Genomic DNA, 24,704 nt, shown 5'->3' with positions numbered 1-24,704 from the left:
TGCTGTAGCTCCCTGATACTCTCTCCCTCTCTGGTCCACCTCCTCTCTCCTCCCACTCAGCCTACCCACTCCTGACTCACCGTTGTTGTGCTGCGGCTATAATTATCCCACTGTACTCTCCAGCGTGCGAGCACCTTTAAAGATTGCGCTAAATCGCAAAAGTATAATATTTTTCTGTACGTGTGTGCGTGCGTATGCCTGCGTTCAAATCTCCCAAGTCTGTTATCGCACAGCGTAATTAGAGGATTTAGCGCGTGTGAGTCATATTCAGATTTGCGGCGCGAGAGATTTGTGGGATTAATTAAGATTTTTTTTTTTTCACTGCATTTCTTTTTAAACTCGCACGTACCTCTTACCTGTTTCCCACTTTTCCTTGTCTCCCTCTCTCTCTCTCTCTCTCTCCCTCTCTCTCCGCTCCAGCTTCGACTTGGTGACCAACGGGGGCATCGCCGTGGCGCTGCACTTTGAGCGCGCCCCATTCATCACCCAGGAGCACACGCTCTGGTTGCCATGGGGACGCTTCTTTGTCATGGATACCATCGTCATGCGGCACGAGGAGAACGACATCCCGGGCTGCGACTTGAGCAGCTTCACCCGGCCCAGTCCCGTGGTGTCCCCGGCGCCGCTCACCGCCTTCGCCGGCTCCTGCGCCGAGCGGCGGACCGTCGTGCCAGAGATCCAGGTGATGAGACGCCCCACAGCGCCCCCTCCTGGATCCCCTCTTGGCCCTACCGAGTTCCGGTCTCGTTCGAGGGCCGAAAAAAAAAAACGGAGAAACTGTTACGACACTTCGCGAGGAGCACAAGCGTAAATGTGAATCACGGCCGCGTTGTGATTTTTATCTCGCTCCTTGTAATTGGTCGACTGGATTTATTTACAGTGCGAGCTTGAGCCGTCCCGCCGCAGACTGAAGATGATTACCCCGCCTGCAGAAACCCCCGCCGAGACACTTTTAATTTTCCTCCGACTCGCACTTAAGCGTTGGAAATGATTTGCTCACGCGCGCGTGTTGATTTCTCTATCTGTCTACACGTGTATGTGTCAGGTCGTGGGTTGCGGAGGCGCGTTGGGGGATTAGCCGCAGCCTGCGTGCTGTTGTTGTAAAAGCGCGGCAGCCGTCTCGCTGCCCTCCCTCTAATTACTTTGTCTCTGGCTGTGCCTCGCAAGATTTATGGCATATCTGCGAATTTAGTGGGCAGTCCTCTCTATTTATAGCGGCCTTGTCTTTGGGTTTCCTTGAGCTGTTATGGCAACGCGGGCTCACGTCACCCTCTTCGCTCTCGTCCTCCCTAAGAGGGGAGTTCTGACGCATCCAGCGGCCGCCGTCCCGACGTTTGAAGAGACGCGACGTGTCATCTGACCCAATGTCACTTTGAGGATCTGCCTTATGTCTTTGCTCTATTAAATCACCCCCTGGGTGCCGGAAAGCGCCATTGAGTTGAGACCTAATTAGAGCAGAATGGGGGTTTGGGCAACCAGACCGGCCGCGTTTGACCCTCCATCCTCGACGGGAGACTGGGTCGCCAGTTCCTCGACCTGCTGTTGCTCGGTCGGGAGGTAACAGGCTCGTTGTCCGCGTGGAGATTTCCTCGGGCCACCGTGTTGTGTCTTGCTAAACTAACTTTTATTAGTCCATATATCAACTGGCTGCACAAGATCCAGGCCCAAGGGCACGGCCTGATGTCATTGTCATATAGACTGCAGGAAGGACTGCTGTCCTAATGAAGCACCCCGCTGTTTATTGGATCAGCCAGATAATATACTCGGGCTGTAAACAGCGAAATTGAAAAGAGACTCCGTTATGTCACCCTTAAAGGCACAGCGGGTACGGTCCAGCGCCACCCAGTGGCAATAAAGCATACTGAAAACAATGCTATTGTCAGCCCCATGGTCTCTCGTCTTGTATCAGTGAAATTACGAGCAGGTCAACATTCTGGGTTACTGGAGGTGTAGACTGCACAATATGCTTAAAGTTACTTATAGTGAATGAATAAATAACATAGATTATTATTATTATTAAGTAATCAGTGATGTATTTTAATTAAAGTACTAAATACTCTATTCTATCTATCTATCTGTCTATCTATCTATCTGTCTGTCTATATAATTTCTGAAGTTAAGGCAACACTCTGAAATGAAAAGTATCTCATCGATGTCATAAAAACGCTTGCCAAAGGAACAATGAATTGATATTGGCACAAAAGGTTATTATTAGTTTTATTGTCAGGGCTGACTTAGGAAAATGCATTAAAGTCACACAAGTGAGTACTTTTTTCCCGAGATTGATGGACCCTGCGTCTCTCTTTAATCCTCTCTTCTCTCCATCCACCCACAGTCTCTCCAGGAGGAAGTGCCTATACCAGGAACAGACATGAAGCTGAGCTACTTAAGCAGCAGAACTGCGGGTTACAAGTCAGTGCTGAGAGTGACCCTCACCCACTCCGCCATCCCTTTCAACCTGATGAAGGTCCACCTCATGGTGGCCGTGGAGGGCAGGCTCTTCAGAAAGTGGTTCCCCGCCGCCCCCAACCTCTTGTACGACTTTGTGTGGGACAAAACGGACGTGTACAGCCAGAAGGTCTACGGCCTGTCTGAAGCCTTTGGTACGAGATCAAGTGTTCCGGGGCGCACTTTACTTTTTTATCATCCATGTATGGAACACATTCCCTTTATTAATTCCGGCGGCGTCTCTCTCGCTCTGTCTGTCTGTCTAGTCTCTGTGGGCTTTGAGTACGAGTCGTGTCCCGATCTGATCCTGTGGGAGAAGAGGACCGCCGTCCTCCAGGGCTACGAAACCACCGCCTCCAAACTGGGAGGATGGACTTTAGACAAACACCACGCTTTGAACATCCAGAGCGGTGAGTCAACTGCCAGACCCTTTGTTTTTTTTATTTATTTATTTATTTTCAACCTTCCTGTTCCAAGCGACGCGCTCATTAAAATACCAGCTCAAATGATAATTTAATGCTGCAGGCGCTCCTAATTTTACACCATTATTTATGCCATTGTTTTTCCAGTCCTCCTGCTATATAAACACTTGAGTGCCGCCGGCAATTTCTGTCTGTGATTTTCAATGAAATACGGCCTAATCAAGCAGATTACGCCTGTGCGTTAATATTGTATTAACAAATGTAAAGACAATTAAGTGAACCGAATGAAAACGTGCATCGTGTCACATTAGCCAAGTAGCACTTTCTTCACAGAGAGCCACTTGCTCCTATTAGAAACAGGTATTAGGGCCAAGCGCTGTGGGTTCGATTTCAAAAGAAATCTTTTCATTGTCAGAACTGCAGTGGGAATCTTCTTCACACAGCCTGTGATGTTTGGCTTGGAATTCTTTGAAAACACAGAAAAGGCACTCTCACTTTTACAGGTGACCTTCTCTGAAATTGTGAATGCACCAATGTCCAATCAGCATTTGAGTACTTGCAGTGCAACACTTGGTGCATTAACCGATTAAGTATGATCACAGGCTTCTGATCTGTGATTCAGCTACTAAATGTCCTCTTTCAATGAGAACAAATGACCATTGAATGCCTCTACTTAAATACCCTACTTTCATAATGTATACATATACGTGTTTATACGTGTGTGTGTGTGTGTGTGTGTGTGTGTGTGTGTGTGTGTGTGTGTGTGTGTGTGTGTGTGTGTGTAAGATGTGAGTTTAAGTGAGACATCAGAAAACAGGGACATTAAACTACTTTATGTTTTCACTTCATTACTTGTGGACAGTGGACCTCATGCAGCAGTGCCTTTAAGTCAAATACATTTGGTGGTGCTTTGTAACCAGCCACCGCAGCCCGTATCATTCTGCAGCAGCCCGGCGGTGCAGAGAAAGAGCCAGCGTGTCCGTCCGGCTTCAGATGATGCTTTTAGTGTGACACTGAATAGTGGCCCCTCTGCCTGCAACATTCTAAAGCTTTTATCAGTTCAGCGGCGTGTCATGTAGCCTCAGCTCAGATGTGACTTTTTTATTACTGCTGTCTGTTGTTAGGTGAGGGGAGTCAATTTTCTTATTGCCAACAAATTACTCCTGAGACGCAGAAGTTGGGTGGAGGGGCAGGGGTTGGAGTTGGATGTGGGATGTGGGGTGTGGGGAGGGGGGGGGGGGGTAAGAAGGAGAAGATAAGAAAGATAGAAAGAAAAAACAGTGCCAGGGCAGCATCTGTCACTCTGCGGGCTTCAGGTCTGGAAGGGCTCATCAGCGGGAGATGAGGCTGACTTGTCTGAGAGGTGCTCCGGAAGGAAGCTGTCTGCAGGCAGGTGAGAGAGAGAGAGTGGGAGAGAGAGAGCTTTCACCATTGCAGCTCCCCCCAAACCTATACCCAGCACCCCCCAAATTTTTTTTTTTTTTTCTTTTTTAGAATTATCCCTTAATTTAATTGCCGTCAAACTGCCTCTCCCGGCAGCAGCGCCAAAGATTAAATCACATCCCGGCGAGGGGACGCTTGGCTGAGTTCTTCTGATGGACCACATGTCACGGTGCTGGAAGAGCTCAGGTCGCCCCGGTGCCGTCGGAAGCAGGGAAACGGCGCCATACGTGCAGATGCCGAATATCAAATGCGATGACATTGATTGGGTGCCGGAAACGTCTTCCATTTACATATTTGAACCTTTTCCAGCAGCAGATTGGCTGCGGTGGAAGTCCGCGGCGGGAAGTGGGAAGTATGCCTGCGTGCACGTGCGCGTGCTGGCTACATGCTCGACTTCTTGCACAGAGACTCTTTTGAAAAGGGTGTGAAGTGGGTAAAGGTAGAAAGCTGAGCAAGGTTACCATTTTTTCTCTTTGTAATCAGGGCAAGTAAGTAATTTCAAGCTCCACTTGTGCCAGAGACGTTTTGGCTCCTTTTCTTTCTTTTTTTTCTTCCTTAGTGTGAACTCGTGCCCGTGTTTCCATCTGCTTAGGGCCCGTGTCAACAGAGATATTTTATGTGGCAGGGAGTAATTGGCAGGGGAGCTCTGAGATGAGAGCGCTGGTGTGATGAGAGGACAGAATGCTCGGCTCTGGTTTCGACTGGTGTTAACTGGATAGTTCACTCAGCGTCGCTCTCAGAGGGAGCGACTGCACAGCGCGGCGAGCTTGAGAGTTATAAAATAGCACTCCTGTTAGAACCCCCTCGCCATGTTCCGCAGCAGCATTTAGTCCCCAGTTTAAGTGTTTATCAGCCCATCAAGGTTTTTGTTTTTTTTTTCAGTTTGGCATTCAGGAAAAAATAGATGTCATAAATAACTGTTGGAACAAAAAGATCTCAACGTTCGAAAAAAATACTTTAATCGCAAGGTGCTGATGCGTCTACTCTTTTCAAGAGAGGACACTGGTGTTTAGAAATAAAGGCCATAAATGTTCTTTATCTTCTGATCTGTTTGAGATTTATATAGCAATCATTTCTTACACAGATTAGATTTTTATGCCCAGAATAAACCATCCTGAGCCCTGGGAGGCTGCGGAGGCTCCACCGCATGCAGAGCAGTCGCAGTCAACTGCAGTCTGACTTCATCCAGCTCTACTTTTCAAACATTTTTGACATAATTGGCAGCACAAAATGCGGCCTAATCTCGACGCCCACCTGAAAATAAAAAGAAAAATGCATTTTCCATTTAGCCCATTTATTTAATACACTATGCGCAGCGCATTAAAAATTTAAATTCACCTTTCGCGGGGAGCCGAATAGATGGCGATCTTTAAAGTAATGCGGCATTATTGAAAGGCGTGGGGACTTTTTTTTTTTTCAGAGTCAGGAATTAACGAGAAACACCCGCCCGCAGCTAATTGGCTGCTGCCTTTGTGCGGCCGCCATCGGCGAGACGACACGTCGGGAGCACTTTTCATATTGTTGCGTTTGTGCACTAATTGGACGCGTGTATATTTTAGCGCATGAAAGGATTTTAGGTGGCGCTTAAAATGTACAACGTAAAGAAAGCATTGCGGACGCTGTTCTGAGTAAACAAACTGCTACTTCCAATTAAAATTGGAATCGCTAATTCAGAAGTCTAGTGTTTAATTCCGCCCTTGCTTCCTAAAAAACAAAAAAGAAATCGGTATTTTTTTTTTATTTATTTTGTTACCCCAAAAAAAAAAAAAAAGCCCTCTTCTCAGGCTGCTCAGCCTGAACTGGTTGCAGGTGTTACTTGTTCCTCTCCCCTCCGCCCTCATTAGGCATCCTTCACATGGGCAACGGCGAGAACATCTTCATCTCCCAGCAGCCCCCTGTGATCGGCAGCGTGATGGGGAACGGGCGCCGGCGCAGCATCTCCTGCCCCAGCTGCAACGGCCTGGCTGACGGTAACAAACTGCTGGCCCCCGTGGCCCTGGCCTGCGGCTCCGACGGGAGCCTCTACGTGGGCGACTTCAACTACGTGAGGAGGATCTTCACCACGGGCAACGTCACCAGCGTCCTGGAGCTCAGGTAACGGAGGAGTGAGCTCGCTGCCGGCTTCACTCAGGTGGGCCGCTTACGGCCCGCCGAGGAGGACCGTAAATAGACAGAGGCGCCCCGGAGGGGGGCCGGGATTGATGGTCGTGTCGGGCTCGTCCACCTGCACCAGCTGGATTTAGGCCCGGATGCGGGATTAAGAGGGAGTGGTGGGGTCTTAGCAAGAAGCTGCTGTCCAAGGACGAGATTCGTGTCTCTCGGAAAAAGTCTGAAGATAAGAAGAGGATTTGGCCGTATATGTTTTTTTTTTTTTTAATGACTTCCATCGACTAACAGCTGTTTTTTCTTTTCTGCTTTTTTAATCCTCTTCCACTAACCACTAACATTTCCTCTCTCCTCTCCTCCTTCCTCTCCTCCCTCTCTCTCATTGCCTGCTGCTTTTGGCAAACTGACAGAAATAAAGACTTCAGGCATAGGTAAGGAAACCGCAGCGCTCCGTTTGAATTAATGTGGCAGCGGGTCAAGTCAACGTATGTGCTGTGAATGTGACCTTTTCCCGGCCATTTGTGGATGCGAGCGGCGAGAAGATGATGATAATGGCTCTGCATAATTATTATCTTCGAGTCGAGCGTTTTTACTCATGGTTGGTAATAAAGGTCAAGTTGCAAAAGTCCAGCTCTCCACATTGATATTAGCACCTGATGTAAACGTTTTAATTATTGCACGGCCTCTGTATGTCATGCATGTTGCCTCGGCTCTCCGTGCAGAAAGCCGAGGTCTCACCAGTGTTGTCTTGTCGTAAAAACCTTGGCATTTCAAAGACGGATAAAGAATTTAATTAAGGGCCCCTTTGCTTCTGCCAGTGCAGCGAGACATTTAAAGGCCCCCATAATTTACCCCTTCTTTATTTTTCCACCCGGTTCCCAGTGGATCAATCATGGACGATTTACGGTCCAAAGGAAACACTGTATATATCCTGAGAAAACAGCAGATTTAGCCCTCTGTTCGCAGCCTCCTGTGAAAATGTTAAGGTTGAGCTTCCTGCTAAAAGGGCTGCTTTGTTGGACCTTCCGTGTGATTGGAAGAGGAATGAAATAAAGCTAATAAGTGAAATAAAGCCGAATACAGGTGTTCTGCAAGGGCAGAATGAACACCTGGTTGTGCCCTTTGTGACATCACACATTGCAGATGGCAGGAACTGCAGGTTTGAGGAAGAGAAGTGGAGAGAGCAAAAGACGTAAATGATGATCTCACCTCATTACCGAGACGGCTGACATGCTAGAGACACATTGTCAGAGATTTTTTTTAATTAATTTATTATTAAAAAGCACATCTTAATTGCACTGCACCACTTCACTGCAGCACACCCAAAAACGACACCTTTATAGTCTGACGTGAAGAGAAAATCTATACACAAAAGCAGAATTAAACCTCGCTGAGCCGAAAGAAAAGAGAAAAAAAGATTTAATCCACGGCTTAAGAAACAAAACCTTCTCCTTAGCAGCCGCACTGAGGGGAATATCTGCCACCGTCCTCAGACAAAGATTCCATCAGGGGGTTTAAAGTCAGACTGAGGAGGAGACGCGTCAGCCCAACACTTAATAACTCTCCGTTGCCTCGGCGCTCCCCTCTCGCTCTCGACGCACCGGATGTCTTTGAGCGACGCTTCCGCAGCGCCGCCGCGGCTTTTTGATCTCGATGCTCCGCGAGGAGATTCATCCATGCAACACAGCGTGCGGCCGTACAGCACGGCGCCGTGTGTAATAGTGCTAGTCAGCAGTAGGGAGGTCAGCTGACCTCCCACCACCCCCGCTGAGGTCACCACCCAGCCGCTCTCCCTATCGTCGCAATAACAGCATCGGCAAACAGGACAAAAAAACCAATTATCTCCGTCAAACGAGAGACGCTGTCATTGAATATAGATGGAGGGCGTGCGGCCGTGGCTCAAGGTCGGGAGATGGGCGGCGGCGGGAAGCGGCGCTCAACCCCCGGCAGCTGATAAGGTGTCGCCTGATGTCCCGCGGCAGATAGAAATGCAAAGCAAAAACCGCTAATCCGCTGCGAGACACGCGCCTATACCTGCAAATGCGGCCCAGCGACCTATCAGTGGGCGGTGCGGTCAGCGGGCGGCTGGCGATGACACGCGCGCCCCGAAGGTCCTCCGCTGCCGCTGCCGCTGCCGCTGCCACCACCGCTGCTGCCGCCTGTCACGGCTGATTGGCTGAAGGTCAATCGTCATTTAAAGTTGCGTTCCGGAGTTGACAACCCCGCCGAGCCACCGGTCTTTAAGTAGTCGCCCTGCCTCGCCCGGCCACCAGAGAAATCAGACACGGGGGCTGAGAGCGTTCTTCCAATCGGTCGAATATAGAAAGTATTTGGGAAAAACAAAGCCTTTTTATTCTTACCTTTTTTTTTTTCTTCAAAGGCTTATTGATTTATTACACCCACAGAATCCACATTGTTGAAACATTTATTTTCACTGTGACCCGACACTGGGTTACAACAGAAAATTACACCTGTCTGTCATTTCCCGCGTCTTGCTTTTTAATTTTTTTTTAAACGTGTCGATGGTCGTGGCCGAATACTTTCTGTTTGAGGTTGTCAAGATGGATGAGAAAGAGTTGACATCAAATGCATGCAACCGTTGCATGCTTAAATATTTGAAGGGGGAAAAAAGTGGCTGAAGTTTGAAAGTTGGGGACGGACCCGGTGAGTCTGCAGGGCTGAAATGTGTCTTCAGTCGCCTTTTGTTCTGCTTGCCAGTGGAGTCGGAGGATAGATTGCATCTATCCCGCCGCAGCAGGACTGGTTATATTTGGCTCTATTATCTGTCCGTCAGGTCAGGTTTGTTTTGCAAGTTCAACGGGAGACTTTCCTTCCCGTGTCGGAAACCTTCCGCCTAACGGATCCAGACTGTTTGTATTGCAGCTCCGCCGATGCATTTGTATTACTTGAACAAAAAAAAAAAATAATAAAAAAATACAACGTCCCTCGGGGTGTGGGGAGGGGAGGAGCGAGGAGGAAAACACACTTGTTTGTACTTCCTCCAGGCCTCACAGTCCGCGGCTTCACATTTGATGTTTTTCAGATGATATCGCGTGCACGTTCCTCGGGTCACGGATGGAAGCAAATTGGTATTTCTCTGTCGCTGTCCAAGGACCCGGCGTTGCTGGTTCTCTGGCCAGGAGCCCGTCAGTCTTTCTTCGTCCTCCACACTCTGTCTCTCCTCCTCTGGCATTGAAGCGCAGCGCTAATTTAAAAGTAGCCAGATTTCCTCGGCCTGCGCGGGGACGCGGCGTGTCTGCGCTGCCTTCCCACGACTGTTCAGACGGGCGCCCGCTTCTCTTTTGGAGGAGAGGGATTTCAAACTAAGCTGGCTCTATTGTAGATCGGCTCTAAGCTCCGCCATTATGTCGCGTTTAATCGCATTCTTTTCCTCCCCTTTTTTTTTTCTCTCATTGCCACGTTTAATCTCATTTTATTTTTATTTTCCCCCTGTCCTTGCTTGAAATTAATTGTGCCCAATTGCCTCTCTTAATGACTTTTGAGTCTGTTTTTTTTTTTTAATTGCGTGGCACAATGTGCCTGGAAGGCTTGTTGTCGAAGGAGCTTCATCCTCTCTCTTCCCCTCTCTCTCTCTCTCTCTCTTGCTGTCTCCCGTCCCCCCCCTCGCAGCAACAGCCCCGCTCACAAGTACTACCTGGCCACCAACCCGGTGAGCGGTGCCGTCTACCTCTCCGACACCAGCAGCAGGAAGGTGTTCAAGGTCAAGTCACTGAGGGTCGTCAAAGACGTGGCCAAGAACCTGGAGCTGGTGGCGGGAACCGGCGACCAGTGCCTCCCGTACGACGACGCACGCTGCGGGGACGGCGGCAAGGCGGTGGAAGCCACCCTCACCAACCCGAGAGGTTGGCTATGCTTGGTTCTGATTTCTCCTCCATCATTAATTGGTGTGAAAATGTGTGAAGACGATCTGGGGATGTTTTTTTTCCTAGAACTACTACCATTCAGGACTTGATTTTGTAAATTCTTAGGGTTTTGTTCTTTTAGGACCTTTTATCATGAAACTTTAAAGGTTAATTTTTGGAGATTTTGAAGAAGAAACAGCGACATCACGTGGTTACATTTCAGATTGCAGCGTCTTTCACTCTCCTTCCCCCTCCTGAGCTTGCCAGTGAACTACAGTGGCCTGCGCACACAAACCTGGATACCTCAGCTACCCTCTTTTTCATTGGTTTATTTGAAGACGCGAGCAGTCACCTTAATTGTGAAATGCGCTGGCAAGCGGGCCGGATTGTCCACACCGGGCTTCCTTAGAAATATGGCGACGCAAGATGGCAGCTAACTGGGAGCAAAACCCTTGCGCTATGTACTGTATATACTTCTATATAAATAAGAACTGCTCTATGGGTAGGAAAACAGAATCACTTTTATTGTACTGCTACTATACACTATTATTGATGTATTTGTGGGCAGTATATTAAGTTTTTACCAATATAAAAAACATAAATCAAGCCAAATATTACAAACTGGACCTTTAAGTTACATTAACTCTCCTCATTGCTTGTTTCAAAATAGAAAAAAAAAAAATCCCTGACAAATTGGCCTAATGGGCTTGTTGAATCTAAATGGAGTAACAGACTCACTGTTTGCTGTATTATTTGGATCCCTTCGTGCTTAAACGCAATCGCGGGTTTTTCTTTTTGTGAAACAAATTCCTCATCCCATCGGCGAGCAAAGTGGAGCGACCGCCAGCCTAAGTGTCCCTGCGCGTTCTCTCGGAAAACTGCATTCATCTTTCATTTTCCAATCACTTCTGCCACTGTGAGGAATCAGCGAGGCCTGTGACGCCACGGCAGATTGTGCCGTTAGCCAGTTATCTCGCCGCCTTTGTTTACACAAAGGGGTTTGCGCAGGGAAAAGCAGTTCGCACAGGCACACAAAGGCAAAATATGAATGACAAGAGGCGAGTATAACGGCAAGGTTTGTTTTTTTTTGTTCGCCCCACTTTGACAAATTGGACCATTTGATTTTTACCACTGTGAAATAAAAAAAGTGGTGTTTCACTTGTTTTGGGTTGACTGGAATCCTTGGACTCCATCATAACCATGTTGACGCGGCTCGCCGGGACTTTTATCGGGTTTATTTTCACATCACGGCCATCTGTTTGCACGTCCCGCCTTTTTTTTCTTTCTCTCTCCATCCGTAGTTAGATGACGCATCAGTCCCTCGGTCACACGCTCCCTCCCTTCACGTTCTGTCGTCTGAGGGTGTCATGAAACAACTGCCCTGTTTCTTTCTGCCTGTTGTTGTTTATTAAAAATACAGAGTGTGGTTGCAGCCATCGCACGCTCAATGTTCAGCAACTGCTTGAATTTTGATGGAAAACCCCCGAGGATGTTCTGAAAAATGCATAGTTCTGCAACGCCGAGGGTTGACGCTGAAGTCTGAATCAAATGAGGGAAAATGCAATGATACATTTTTTATAATAATAATTCACAGATGCGATTTTCAGTATATTCAGTATTCAGTTATACTGATATAACAAATCCTCGCTCTCTTTGTTGCCATTATTAGCCTTTAATGTTTAATTGTGAATGAGGCAGCAACGACTCACAACCCCGGCTGATAAATATTTTCCCGCTCTGTCCGTCGGCTGTCTACCCATCTGCAGGCATTACGGTGGATAAGTACGGTGTAATCTTCTTTGTGGATGGGACCATGATTCGCAGGATTGATCAGAACGGCATTATCTCCACTCTGCTGGGCTTCAACGACCTGACCTCGGCCAGACCCCTCAGCTGCGACGCCGTCATGGACATTTCTCAGGTACGACCCCCGTGACCCCCGGACAGCAAGGCACGAGTCGTCCTTCGCACCGCCGCTCAGCCGCTCTCTTATCAACTCCACCTCATCGCTGTTTTTCATCGCCGCTTCTTTTCCCCCCTCTGCGTGTTTCACGCATCTGTGTCTCCGACTCCTCTGGTTTCCCACAGCTTTCTGGGTCAAAGTCTTAACAGGGTCTGCATTTGTTAATTGGCTGCAGAGTAGCAGCTTTGGCTGGCAGGAGGCTGTAATAAATGCAGCGAGAGGAAGGAGGCGTTTAGTCTGAGATTTAGACGACAGATGCCCGTCCTGATTGGTTGCTTATATCCAATTTAGTTGACCGTCTGTGTATGTCTGCTTCCCATGCATCACCTGCATTTACATCTGCCCAAACGATTCAGCCGCCACCTCTGAGTTGATGAAATTTTCTTCTCTTTCTTTTTTTTTTTTTTTTGAAATTGCAGAATTAAAGGTAATACAGATTAAAGTCCTTGCATTTTTTGTTTAAGTCCTGGTATCCTGCAGTACTTGGAAAACTGCAAACTCCCTCCTTAAGCAGGTACAGTTAGATACTCAGTCAGAGAACTTTGATACAACTTAAATTATGAGTGATTCAAGCAGTTCACAAGAACAGTGAACAAACGAGTAAGAACCTTGGGCTCACCCGCTGTCGCTACCGCAAGAAAACATACATAATAGCCATACAGAAATGAAATCGGTGAATTGAAAAGAAAGAAAAAAGTAGTAGCAGTAAGTAAGAAAGTAAGTGCTCTCATGGGGGTTATAAATAAAATCCATTTGTTGCAGATTTGGTAGATTTTGTCTTGTTGTGTTCCTAGTTGGAAGGTCAATTGAAATTTCCATTTAAAGGCAGAGGAGCGGAGAGGAGGAAAAAAGTCTGTACCGTCTGCTTGCACCTAAAAGTGACTCATAGCCGACATCTGCACCTTAAACTTTGCTTACAGTTGAAACAACCTGCGCGGATACACTCAGTTTGGCTGCCAACCAGGAAAAGGAAAGGCAGGCAGGACGGGGGGGGGGGGGGGGAGCGTGAGGGGGGGGGGGTGGGGGCGGGGTGTGGGAGACTGAAAGTAAACAACATTTCGCTCTGGACACGAGTGAGCACACAGCTGCAGGGCCCAGAGCAGCGTCCCTGGTGTGGTGGCTGCAGCTGGATGGTATTGATGGATGCAGACAAGGAGGAAAAGCTGAGAATCATCAAAGCTAGCTGTGGTTTTAAGAATGCACAGAATTGTTTTTGTGCAGAACTCTTGTTCTGAGACACTGACACCAACATAGCAGCAGGAGCTGGACAGAGCCAGCAGGTCGTGATCAAAGCAGGGGAAATTTCAATAACGTACCACTCACCATGAAAAGCTAATATACAGTCTGTCGCTTAGACTACAGTGAATTTACATCCAGTTCACATGTGAGTCTCCACATATGCAGGCGGCCTGATTCAGGCGCTACCTGAATTCGTGGGCTTTTTTTCCTGCTATTATTCCACCTGAAGGGTGGATTTGGGTCACTCAAACCATGTGCTGCAAATCCAGCCTTGAGAAGGTGAGAAAGGTGAAACGCATCACATCATGTTCCACTTACACAAATGAAGCTTTATCCCCGCAGACAGACTGTAGTGATTTGTGAGCCTTAATCGTATTCTTCATTCATTAGAGCGCTTGACCAGTATTGACCCCTCATTGCACGCTTAGCCAGGAGGCACTGCCATAGATTTGAACCACGTGAGAAGAGAATACATACAGAATTACAGGATAACGTGTGAGCTGTAAATACTGATTTTTCAGATCAGGCAGATGGATATTTTATTCTGCAAGCCAACAATGCTCTTGATTGGGTTCCCAGTGCTCCAGAGGGAAATGGAACAAAGCAGCAGTATTAGTCTGCTGCAAAAATGATGATGGTAAATGGTAAATGGTATTGACTCCCCTGATATAGCACTTTCCAGCACCTTAATAATAATTTTAAAAAAATACTGAACTAGATTTTGTAATAAAAAAAAATAACATCCTCAAAAAATTCCCACCACAACCTATATTCACTGTAAAGTCCTGCTGAGATTTCAGCCCCTGTTTTTTGTAGCATTGTTGTATAAAATCAAACAATACAGGAAGATGTAGAACTAAAGAATTGTACAATTTAAAAATAAAATATGTGAAATTTGTTAAAACCTCTGCACCTTTTGATCCACCCCCACACACACACACACACACACACAAGCGTACTGCGGATATTTAATGAATTTTTAATCTTAGACAGTTGCTTTATTGTCTCCATTATGACTGTGAACAGACGGAGGAGTTTTAGGATGAAAGCTATGCGCGGCGCTCGGTCATATATTGGGAAGTGGGAGCAAAAAAAATGTCAGTTTTACGAGGACGATTTCCACTCCCTGGTTTCTCGCATAAAAACTCCAATAGTTAGCGGAACCGAGTGTATGTTGGCAGGACCTCAAAGCAGTGGAACGTGTATCACACGGGTCATATATCTGGAAGTAGCGGCTGCACCGCCGTCCCGCAAAACCTCCAATTTTGGCTCGTGTGGCCACATCGGCCACAAATGTAATTGGCTTTTGGCCCATAGCTGCAGGGAGATGATGAGCGCGACCTTTAACCCCGGTGTGCACTCGCGGCATGCATGTATGTTCTCTCATGCAAGCCAGCATATGTACACACACACACACACACACACACACACTGACATACACACACAGGCATATGTGCCAAACCTCCCCAGCAGACAGAACACATCCCCTTGGCAAGGACACTGCGCTGAGGTCACATGACTCCAACTCTGCAACTTCCCTTTGGAGGTGATGACACTTCCTTTTCTGCAAACCCCAGCACGTTTCGCGCAGGACCGCTATTTCCCCCCCCTCCCTTGACATTATCGTTTTCAATCCACGTCAGCTAGAGGTTGCTGTTTTTTTGTTTTTTTTCCCCTTTTCCTGACCGGAAGGCAGAAGGTGTCGGGACTGTGCGTCGCTCTCCGTTCGATACATAAAATGTGGCGTTGATTTGAATGAAATTTTCTATTGATGTGCTCGTTAATTAGCCGATCTGTTTATCGATCGTCCCCGGGATGAGACTAAAGTGGCGCGGGGCGCCTCGCGGCCCTGCACCCAGCTGCAATTCAATTAGAGGGGAGAGCGCTTTTTAAAGTGAAAGTAATAATGGTAATAAGACTGCGCGGCTCAAGCATTCGCTGATGCACAGCTAGAATTGAAAATGCCATATTTCTGTGTTTTCCACCTTATCTGATGCGCCTGATAGTTTGACGGATGCCTGTGCCCGGCTCCGGTCTCCTGCACCCGGTCTGTTTGTTATCAAGCGCTGCTGGCAGGGGGGGGAGGTGCGGTGGGGGAAAGAGCGTCAATCCAGTTTGTTGAAATGATGCATTCAGCAGGCGAAGCGCAGCATGGGGATGTCCATTTCGAAACCTCCAGGGATCTCCACCCCTCCCCCCACGACTGGGATACTGGCTCTTGCCTCACCCCCGCCCACCACCGACAACCCCCCACCCCCGCCCCCCCATGCAGACACCTACAGATGCCCACCCGCCCAACCGCCGTAGCGCCGCAGCCGCCGCCACGGCAGCGAGCGAAGGACGCAGGCGTGGAAAGCGATTGCGGCGCTGCCAGAGACACTCAGACAGTAAAAAGCATCCATTAAAAATTCATCCGGGCCGCGCGCAGCCTCCCCACTTCAAATACTCGCCGACTGAAGCCAGGACCCCGGGAGGAGCATCTCCGATGGCTCGTCACGCTGGCCGTCACTTATTGGCTCACCTGTTCCGGGCAGAAAAACGACTCCCCCGTCCCTCCGCTGCGGTCACCCACGTCCTGCCCCGCCAGCTGCGCTGCGAGCCATCCGCACTGCATTTTACAGCCGCGTTATGAGCGTTTGTCCGTTGAACTTTTTTGGAATTTATTCCATCGTGTGTCGTGCAAACGAACGGCGGTTCGACCTTGCCGCGCCGACGCAGAGACGTGTTTACAGCGGGGCCCCGCGCCCCGGCGCTGTCAGAGCAAGTTGCCCATTTCCAACTTGAAAGTGCTTAATAACGGGCGGCGCCCCCCCCCCCTCTCCCCGCCACCGCTGAGTTCAGCCTTAAGTCGATGGGGGAAACCATCTCGTGGACCGAGATCGCTTCAACATATATTTCAAGGGTGTTAGACGCTTGGCAGAGCTTTATCAAGGCCACGACCGTGACATTCAATTTAAATCTGAGAGGGACTTCAAGAAATGACATATCACTTTCTCTTCAGATGGACGTCCTGCTGCGGCGAGCAGGCAGAAGAGACGGCCAGCAGGGGGGCTGGAGGGTGCTCGGGGTGGTGGGAATGGTATTAATAGTTCTAATATAAGTTCAAATAGGTTTTTAAAAATAGGTTTTTGCGCGGAGCTGCTGTGCAGATCCTTGGCGTTCTGTGCTCCGAGCAGCTGTGCCAGGCGGGCCCTCCTGACAGCTGTATAAAGAGCGGGGGAGGGGTATGATCGGGTTACAGCATCGGGGAGGGACAGCGGCTTGGGAAATATCCCCTCATCAGTCAGAGTGGCGTGAAAACCTCCTTACAGGCAGCTCCCCTGAGCCACTCGGCACTCGGCCTCATGAAATATTTAACCGCCGGTGTTGACAAGAAATGGGTTTTAAGAAATTGAAAGTCTCCCCGTCATTTCCCAAGTAAATGCCTCCTCCTCCTCCTCCTCCTCCTCCTCCTCCCGCTCACTGAGAGACGGCTTGTTTCCTGTTTGTATGTGGCCAGAGGACAGGTATGATCCCATTACTTGAACCCTCCGCTGCTTTGTGAGCCGTGATTGGATGGCGAGAGGTTTCGGGGTCTCGTTAATTCTGTTTTCTGCTGAAAGGTGGACAAATGCCCCTCTTGCAAAGAGGACTGAGAAGTCCAATGATTTTCCTTTTTGACCTGCACAAAAAGTTGCCGTTGCGCTTGTGAATTGCGAAACGTGACCGCCCTGTATCTTTCATTGGCATAGATCATAGCACAGCTTAAAGAAGGCGTAATATTCATAATAGCATTTTAATTGAAACAAAGTTGATATTGTTGGTTGACTTTTAATAGAAATCTATCTGAAACTTGTCAATATGGCTTCAGTTAATTTAATTTTTGAATTTCTTTTCAAAGGAAAAATCCTTTCGTCCTTTCCAAGCTGTCCAGTCAGTCAACTGTAATTTAATTTGTTGACTGCTGTTCTTAATAGATAAAGATTCCTGTGGTTTATAATGACAAATACCCATCAGCTTCAGTCACAGTGGCGTAAATCAATAGACGTCCATTTATTTAAAGTTTAAAAGGATTGCTCAGCCAGAATGGATATTTCTCCCAACAGAACCCTTTTTCCAATGGAAGTCACTGGCAAATTGGTGAAATCTGAAATGAACCACGGCTGCTTTTATAATAAAGGAGCCCTTAAGGCTGAAACTGTCCTCCTGTTTTTAATCACCCCTCTTTTTTTTTTTGGTGTTTTTCGGTGAAACGGCGGCCCTGCAGTGACATTTCAGACAGAGATTCCCCCTGGGATTCATAAGTAGGAGGGAGAAAATCCACTTGTGTCAATTCAATCATTCCAATTTGTTAAAAGCCTGCTGCAATCACAGCAAAACAGTAAGTCACAGTGTATGGGGCCAAGAGGTGCTCTTGACTTTTATGTGCTTTATGTCCTACTGTTTCATATGAAGGACTAATTTTTTTTTAAGTCCGAAAAAAACGAAATCCCAAAGGAAGTGGAAGGAGCGAGTGTGTAGAGGTGAAATAGAAAGCTGCTCTTGTGATCAATGGCACTGTGATTTTTTTTTCCCCCAGATAATCTAATCACTTGCACTATCTCTCCTCTCTCTTCCCTTCCTTGCAGCCGTTCTTATCAGATTTTATTTTATTTGAATTTATCATATTTTTCATCTTAAGTTTTTATTTTCCCTCTTTTTCATTTTTTTTTTTTTTTTTTTACATCACAGCAACCGCAATTTCCCTCCTTATCAGATGAGAGACGGTTTAACAGCCAAAGCCAATCTTTTTCTACTGCATATTTTCGGTGATTCCTCTCACGCAGGATCTTTAGCGTGATAGCTGTGTCGATTATACAGGGCTAGAGATCCGGGGCTGATACGCCGGCTCTGCTTATTCATTCCAATTTCATTTTTCCAGGTGCGTCTGGAGTGGCCCACAGACCTGGCGGTGAGTCCCATGGACAACTCCCTCTACGTCCTGGACAACAACGTGGTGCTGCAGATCTCCGAGAACCACCAGGTGCGAATCGTGGCGGGGCGGCCGATGCACTGCCAGGTGCCGGGCATCGACCACTTCCTGATGAGCAAGGTGGCCATCCACGCCACCCTGGAGTCGGCCAACGCCCTGGCCGTGTCGCACACCGGCGTGCTGTACATCGCCGAGTCGGACGAGAAGAAGATCAACCGGGTGCGGCAGGTGTCCACCAACGGCGAGATCTCGCTGGTGGCCGGCGCGCCCAGCGGCTGCGACTGCAAGAACGACGCCAACTGCGACTGCTACTCGGGCGACGACGGCTACGCCAAGGACGCCAAGCTCAACGCGCCGTCCTCGCTGGCCGTGTGCCCCGACGGCGAGCTGTACGTGGCCGACCTGGGCAACATCCGCATCCGCTACGTGCGGCGGAACAAGCCCTTCCTCAGCCCGCTGGGCATGTACGAGGTGTCGTCGCCCATCAACGACGAGCTCTACCTGTTCGACTCCAACGGCAGCCACGCCTTCACCCAGAGCCTGACCACGGGCGACTACCTCTACAACCTGAGCTACACGGGCGCCGGGGACCTGAGCAGCGTCACCGACAACAACAGGAACACGGTGGTCATCCGCAGGGACACCACCGGGGTGCCCCTCTGGCTCATGGTCCCCAACGGACAGACCTTTTGGTTCACCATCGGCACCAACGGCGCCCTGAAGACGGTGACGGCGCAGGGCCGAGAGCTGGCGGTGATGACCTACCACGGGAGCTCGGGGCTACTGGCCACCAAGACCAACGAGAACGGATGGAGCACCTTCTTTGAGTGAGTAGCTCAGGGGTGTCCACACTTTTTTTTCAATGGGGGGCCAGATCAGATAATGTCAAAAGACCTGCGAGCCAACACCGCGGAAATCGTGTGGACCGGGGTGTTGACGGACGGAAGTGCCGCCACCGTGAGGAGAACAGAAAAAATGCTGAGTCCACTTGTTTGATTGGTTTGATTAAATACCGAGTGGCTGCCGCAAGGTCACTTAAAGGCCACGTAAAATCAGTTGGCGGGCCGCATTTGGCCCGCGGGCCAGACTTTGGACATGTCTGGAGTAGCGTGTTTTGGAAAGAGAATTTGCGTCTCCAGTCTCACACCCCGCGGTTTTCTATCCTCGGTTGAGCTGATTACGGCTTCACCCCAGGGAGCTTTTTAACAGATCTGTTCAATCTGGAAAATCCAAAGACTGGCTCCTCAGGTCTCAGGGTGTTTTTTGAGGGGGTGTTTCAAGTTCTCCTCTCTTGAGGTTAAGGTGTTTTGAAGATGAATGTTTAGAACCCTCAGACACGTGCGTTCAATACGCTGGCACGCGAGCTGCCTCCTCCTGCCTGCTGATGTCTGTGTCACTCAGAATGCAGTATGGCTTGTAATCCTATTTGCTCTTATCATACCAAACAGGATTACAGGATGATATGTTACTCATCTTCAGCCTTTTTGCTCGCAGCTAACCGACTCGCTGTCCCGTCGCTTGTTTCGGAGGTTGTCAGGTACAAGAGCATCCGTCTGCCAGGAAGCACATTAGCCACAGTGCTGCAACAAGGGCCCATCGGTGGAGGCATAATACCAATGGAGAGAGAGAAAAAAAAAGCCTGAGGTAGCAAACGATTGATGCAAAGCGCACAATTTAAAAAAAATATTAGCAATAAAAAAAGATTTGAAAATGCTCCCACACGCCCGGGCATTGCTGTTTTTTTGGGATTCCATTTACTCGAGACTTCTGGAGAGCAATCTGTCCTAAAGCGCAGCAGAGTCCTCAGAGGGATCGACCGTAACTGGATGTCATTCCAAGAAGCATGATTAAGCAGTCTGTCTTGGTCAGGCATCTGTTACCGCTCGCCGACTCGAACACAACACCCTCTGACACATAATCAGACGCTCCGTTTAATCCGAACAGACGTTAATCACCTGTGGTTTGATTGGGTCGTCATCTGAGACGCTTGCGGAGGGCTTTCTCTGCAGGTAGAGTGACTTCGCCTAGAGCTACGGCAGTTCCGGCGCACGGTTGGAATAATGATCGGGATCTCCTGGGAATGCCCTGCATGTTAATGACACTCAAAGTTGTGGATTACCATCAGTTTTGACAAAAAGATGAAATGTCAGCAACTGCACTTTAGTTTTTGATCAAATGCTCTCTGTTCTTACCTGACTATATACATACTGAAGTGTAGTTAAGATTGGGATTTTTTTCTCATTTAAATTCAAGGTCCATTGGCATCCAACGGCAAGCAAAGCGAACTGCCAGCAATGCTAATGCTAATCCCTGTTTTTTGATGCCCCACATGTTCTCACATCATTCCTATACTGGCTATGATCGTGTCTTTGAGGTGGTGGGGGCGGGGGGGTACCTCCACCTCCAGGAGATCCACACTCCCAACCAGTGCGCCCACTCTTGATGTAAATGTAAATCCCGAGTAATAGTGAATGAAAATGCAGCCGTTGTTTTGTTTTTGCTGACTGCATGTGACAAACAGCATACATATGTATTCCTTTCACTCCTTCTCATGCCAACGTTCGTCCTTGAAGCGGTGACTCCTTGTTTAAACAAGTCAGACCATTGCCGTGTTTATATGGACCAAATGAAAGGGTTCGCTTGTTTGTTTGCTAAATGGAGGGCTTTTGAACGGTCACCTGAGGGTTCCAGCCGTGATATATTAGCATCCGAAATGGAAAGGAGCCTCTGTTTATCTCCGCTACCACAAAGCACCTTTGCTTGCCCATGTGGCCCATGTAAATGAATGTGCATTTGCATTCCGTAGCCTGCGGTTTAAAATTAATTTGTATGATTGCGTTGAGAAGCTAGGCACAAAGGCCTTGACTTGAAAGCGCGAGACATCTGCTGCTCTCGGTCTTCCCGCTGCAACCTTTGGCAGTTTCACGTGCTTTGACATTTAGACTCGAACGCGCACACATGCAAAAAATCAGAGCCAGCTTCCTCATGTTTGTGTTTCGCTGATAAATGCTTTGGGGTTACTGTAAATTCATTAATTCATGTCGCAATAATCTGGAGAACGGCTAATTGTTCTCTTATCCTCCAATTAGCGGGGCAGTAATTCTGTTCCGTAACAAATGCTCTTTAGCCACTGGCTTCAGGAAAGTGTTAGCGGCCCGGCCAACTCAGTACGTGAGCGTAGCAGCTAAATCATGGAAACCCACTGGATGGAGCTGACGCTCTGAAATGGTTGCCGGCCTTTGAATCGTCGCCTCTCCGGAAACTCGTATGAACCAAATCTCAAAATACAAGTAACACATTCAGAAGTGAAGAGGAGCATTTTGAGTCGTTAACTGAAAATGACCAATTTCAGACAAGGGCAGACTCGTAGGTCAAATAAGATCTTTCCCACTCATCCATAAGGCTGCAAAGAATATATTAGCATTTTACAGTTGCAGTAAAAATGATAATATTGTGGACCTTCATAAAGAATGGCACATATGCAGCTGTGTCAAGTCATTTGAAATTTTCAATGACATCTGCTCGGATGCATTGGCGGATACCCTTTTAATTATCTATGTGCTGGACACCTGCATCCTGATATGACAAAACACCTTATGTGCACTTTGACCTTGCTTACACGTTTATGTTACACATATTATTATTGGCGCACTCCCGACATCGCTTTTGACAAGTATCCGTATCAAATACATGCATTTACCCAGGGAAACAGCTCACAAGATAGGAATATGTTTCAGAGCAAAACATTTTGAAGCCAAATAAAATTCACTGCAGTTTGCAAGTAATGCAGGTAAAGCAGGAATAGTGATTCAGGATATTGCTTTCTGAACTATCTTTAGAAGCGAGTCAAACATTGGTTCCATTTTATGGCTTCTTCGTAGTCCCTGTTCTCTCCTGCGCCGGGAACAAATGACGCTTTTCCGATTGTGGACGGTGTCCTGCGGCGTTCACCGTTGCATTTTCAACGTGCTTCTCACGGAGGCGAGGGAAATATCTCATCCCGACCGCTGTGATCACATAGGCTGAAACATCCAGCGCGTGTTTGCACGTACGCACGAGTGCAAGCCCCCGAATCAGAGCCCGAGAACGTCCCATTCTGTGTGTGTCTGCCAGTGTAAACACCGATCGCATCCAGCGGCGACCGCGGACTCGCAGGTCACGCTCGCCAGACAAGACTCGGGTCCGACGTCTCCGGCCCATTATTGGAGCGCGGCGTGAAAGGTCGCGGAAGCTAGCGCGTGTGACTCCGAGGTGACGCGATCCAAACAGACTCTGGGCCATCGGGGGGGAAGCGCATTTCCTTCCCTGCGCTCAGCGCCGTGCCCCTCTCCGTGGCCCCTCTTGTCCAGCCAAAGAAAGGAGCAAAGCTAATAGGCAGGCGCGGCCGGATCGGGCCAGAGCCATTTTTAAGCGCAGCGGTGAGGCCCGAGGAACGTCTCCGGCCCAGCGCCTTAATTGAGACAGAGAGCGCCCGGGTCAGCGATCAAGCTGTGGCCGCGCACGCTCGCCCGAGAGTTTGGGCCGTCTGGCAACGGAGGCGGGAGCGAAACAGAGGCGCTCTCTGTCCGTCCGCTGGATCGAGCGGTTTGAACCGCAGCACAGCGCAGATGTGAAGCCTTTAGCGCCGTCGCCCGGGGCGGCGGGGAGGATCGGAGAGGGTATCTTGCTGATAAAATGCAAGTGGTCTCCCACTAAATCAAACGCTGGAGATATGAATTACTGTATTTAGCATCTCCTGATGCGAGAGGCTCCGGCTAAAGAAGCATCCCTGCATCGCGGGGCCCCGCCAGCGGCTGAGATCAGATAACGTTTATCTCCGGGAGATGATTCCGCTCCCATTCTTCCTCCCCGTATTGGATATTTGAGATGGCAGCGTGAAGAAATATCCGTAAAGCAGCGTCCGGTCCATCTCATTTATTAAGGGCTTTATTATTGCAGGCAGCCCAGACTTGGAACAAGCGCTTCCCAATCTGTATGCAGCGCACAGACCCAAAAAGAAGAGAGGGGGGGGAGAGTCTTCATTGTAAGTAATGTAGCGTTGGCGCAATCCCATCCTGAGACACTGGCACTCCAAGAGATTTCAAATTGTTCCATGTAGATGTGCTGTCTGAGCGAAATGAAACAATCTGACCACTCGTGTTCCTGAATGTGATAAACAGACTGATTTGTAGGCGAGGCGGCTCCTGCATCTCCAACCCCCAACCCCGCCCTCCGAGGAGTCGCACCTCGCTGCTCCTGTTTCATAGACTGGCATAATGAGATTAGCTGATACCGCTAATCTTTTAAGCTAATAAGCAGTTTTTGTCCAAATGTGGAAAGGTCCAAGCGTTTATGTTTAGGCTACGACTTTATTTTTCCTTCATTGGGTTTGTTTGTTTTTCTTTTGGAGTGGGGGTGGGGGGTGTTTTTTGTTCTCCCCTCTTCTTTCTTACTGCTGTCCTTTCAAAGTTAGCATTAATATTAATGTCACGTTCACGTCGAGCTGGAGGGCCAAGAAAAGTTCAAACTTGTTTACTTTAGAGATAAAGCCACTCCGAGTTTATGATTTGCAAACGGCACAAAGCGGCGCGCTCCTTTGTAGCGGCTGCGCTGATTGTGCCTCTGTGATTACTGCCGATACTTTAGCGTTGTGTTACCTTGGAGCCGACAGACACAATGGATTTGTCGCCGCGTTTGCCGAGAATAGCCAACGCCGCATGGAAATGTATATTAGAAACGGGGGGAAAACGTGCATATCCTGTCTCAATGAGTTTTATGATCAGCAGTTATTTCAAGACAGCAACTTTTGCCCCAAATCCCCCCCCCCCAGTGTTGTGCGTTTTTTACTTAAGCTTTGTTTTAGAACAATAATGTATGTGAGAGCCAATTGGGGGAAAAAAAAAACAGCCATGTGCAAATCAATATTTAATAATAACACTTCTTCTTGGGTGATTTTTCATTTTGTTGCTTGGCATTCACAGGATCCTTAGGGGGCTTTAGAGCATTTGCAAATGCTTTAATGATCCTATGCCGTGCAGTTGCTACAACAGTAGTTTGTGTCTCTGGCTTTTTCTTGCGCTCCCCTGAAATGAGAAAAGTCCGGCCTTTGTTCCATTTTCCGTGCTTCACACCACAACTTTAGAAATCAGCGCTTTGTGTCGTGGCAACCTTGTTTGTTTTCGTCCCCCATAATTATTTGTGCGAAGGTCCAACAAAGCGTCAGTTTTAGCAGGGAGGTAAGCACTGGCGTCCAGAGTGAAAAACAGAGACTATAAGACCGAGACTATACC

General features: G+C 48.4%; 1 protein-coding gene across 9 annotated transcripts in view; it reads left to right on the top strand.

Annotated features, from left to right (window-relative positions):
* The window catches only part of tenm4 (teneurin transmembrane protein 4), a 160,971-nt gene that overhangs the window by 114,369 nt on the left and 21,898 nt on the right, over nt 1-24,704 (top strand). For 5 of the 9 annotated variants that reach the window (XM_076036757.1, XM_076036756.1, XM_076036754.1 and 2 more), the window contains 8 exons: nt 421-682; nt 2,336-2,603; nt 2,715-2,858; nt 6,158-6,407; nt 6,830-6,850; nt 10,050-10,282; nt 12,049-12,203; nt 18,385-19,262. In XM_076036757.1, the coding sequence (XP_075892872.1) occupies nt 421-682; nt 2,336-2,603; nt 2,715-2,858; nt 6,158-6,407; nt 6,830-6,850; nt 10,050-10,282; nt 12,049-12,203; nt 18,385-19,262 (2,211 nt within the window). The remainder of the gene's footprint in view (nt 1-420; nt 683-2,335; nt 2,604-2,714; nt 2,859-6,157; nt 6,408-6,829; nt 6,851-10,049; nt 10,283-12,048; nt 12,204-18,384; nt 19,263-24,704) is intronic. The other 4 variants (XM_076036758.1, XM_076036753.1, XM_076036759.1 and 1 more) reach the window with 1 other exon arrangement.

This window comes from Nelusetta ayraudi, unplaced genomic scaffold, assembly GCF_046127955.1.
Source record: "Nelusetta ayraudi isolate G7.1 ecotype Tasmania unplaced genomic scaffold, CSIRO-AGI_Nayr_v1 ptg000048l, whole genome shotgun sequence".
Classification (NCBI taxonomy): domain Eukaryota; kingdom Metazoa; phylum Chordata; class Actinopteri; order Tetraodontiformes; family Monacanthidae; genus Nelusetta; species Nelusetta ayraudi.
This window is presented reverse-complemented; position numbering and strand designations above follow the sequence as displayed.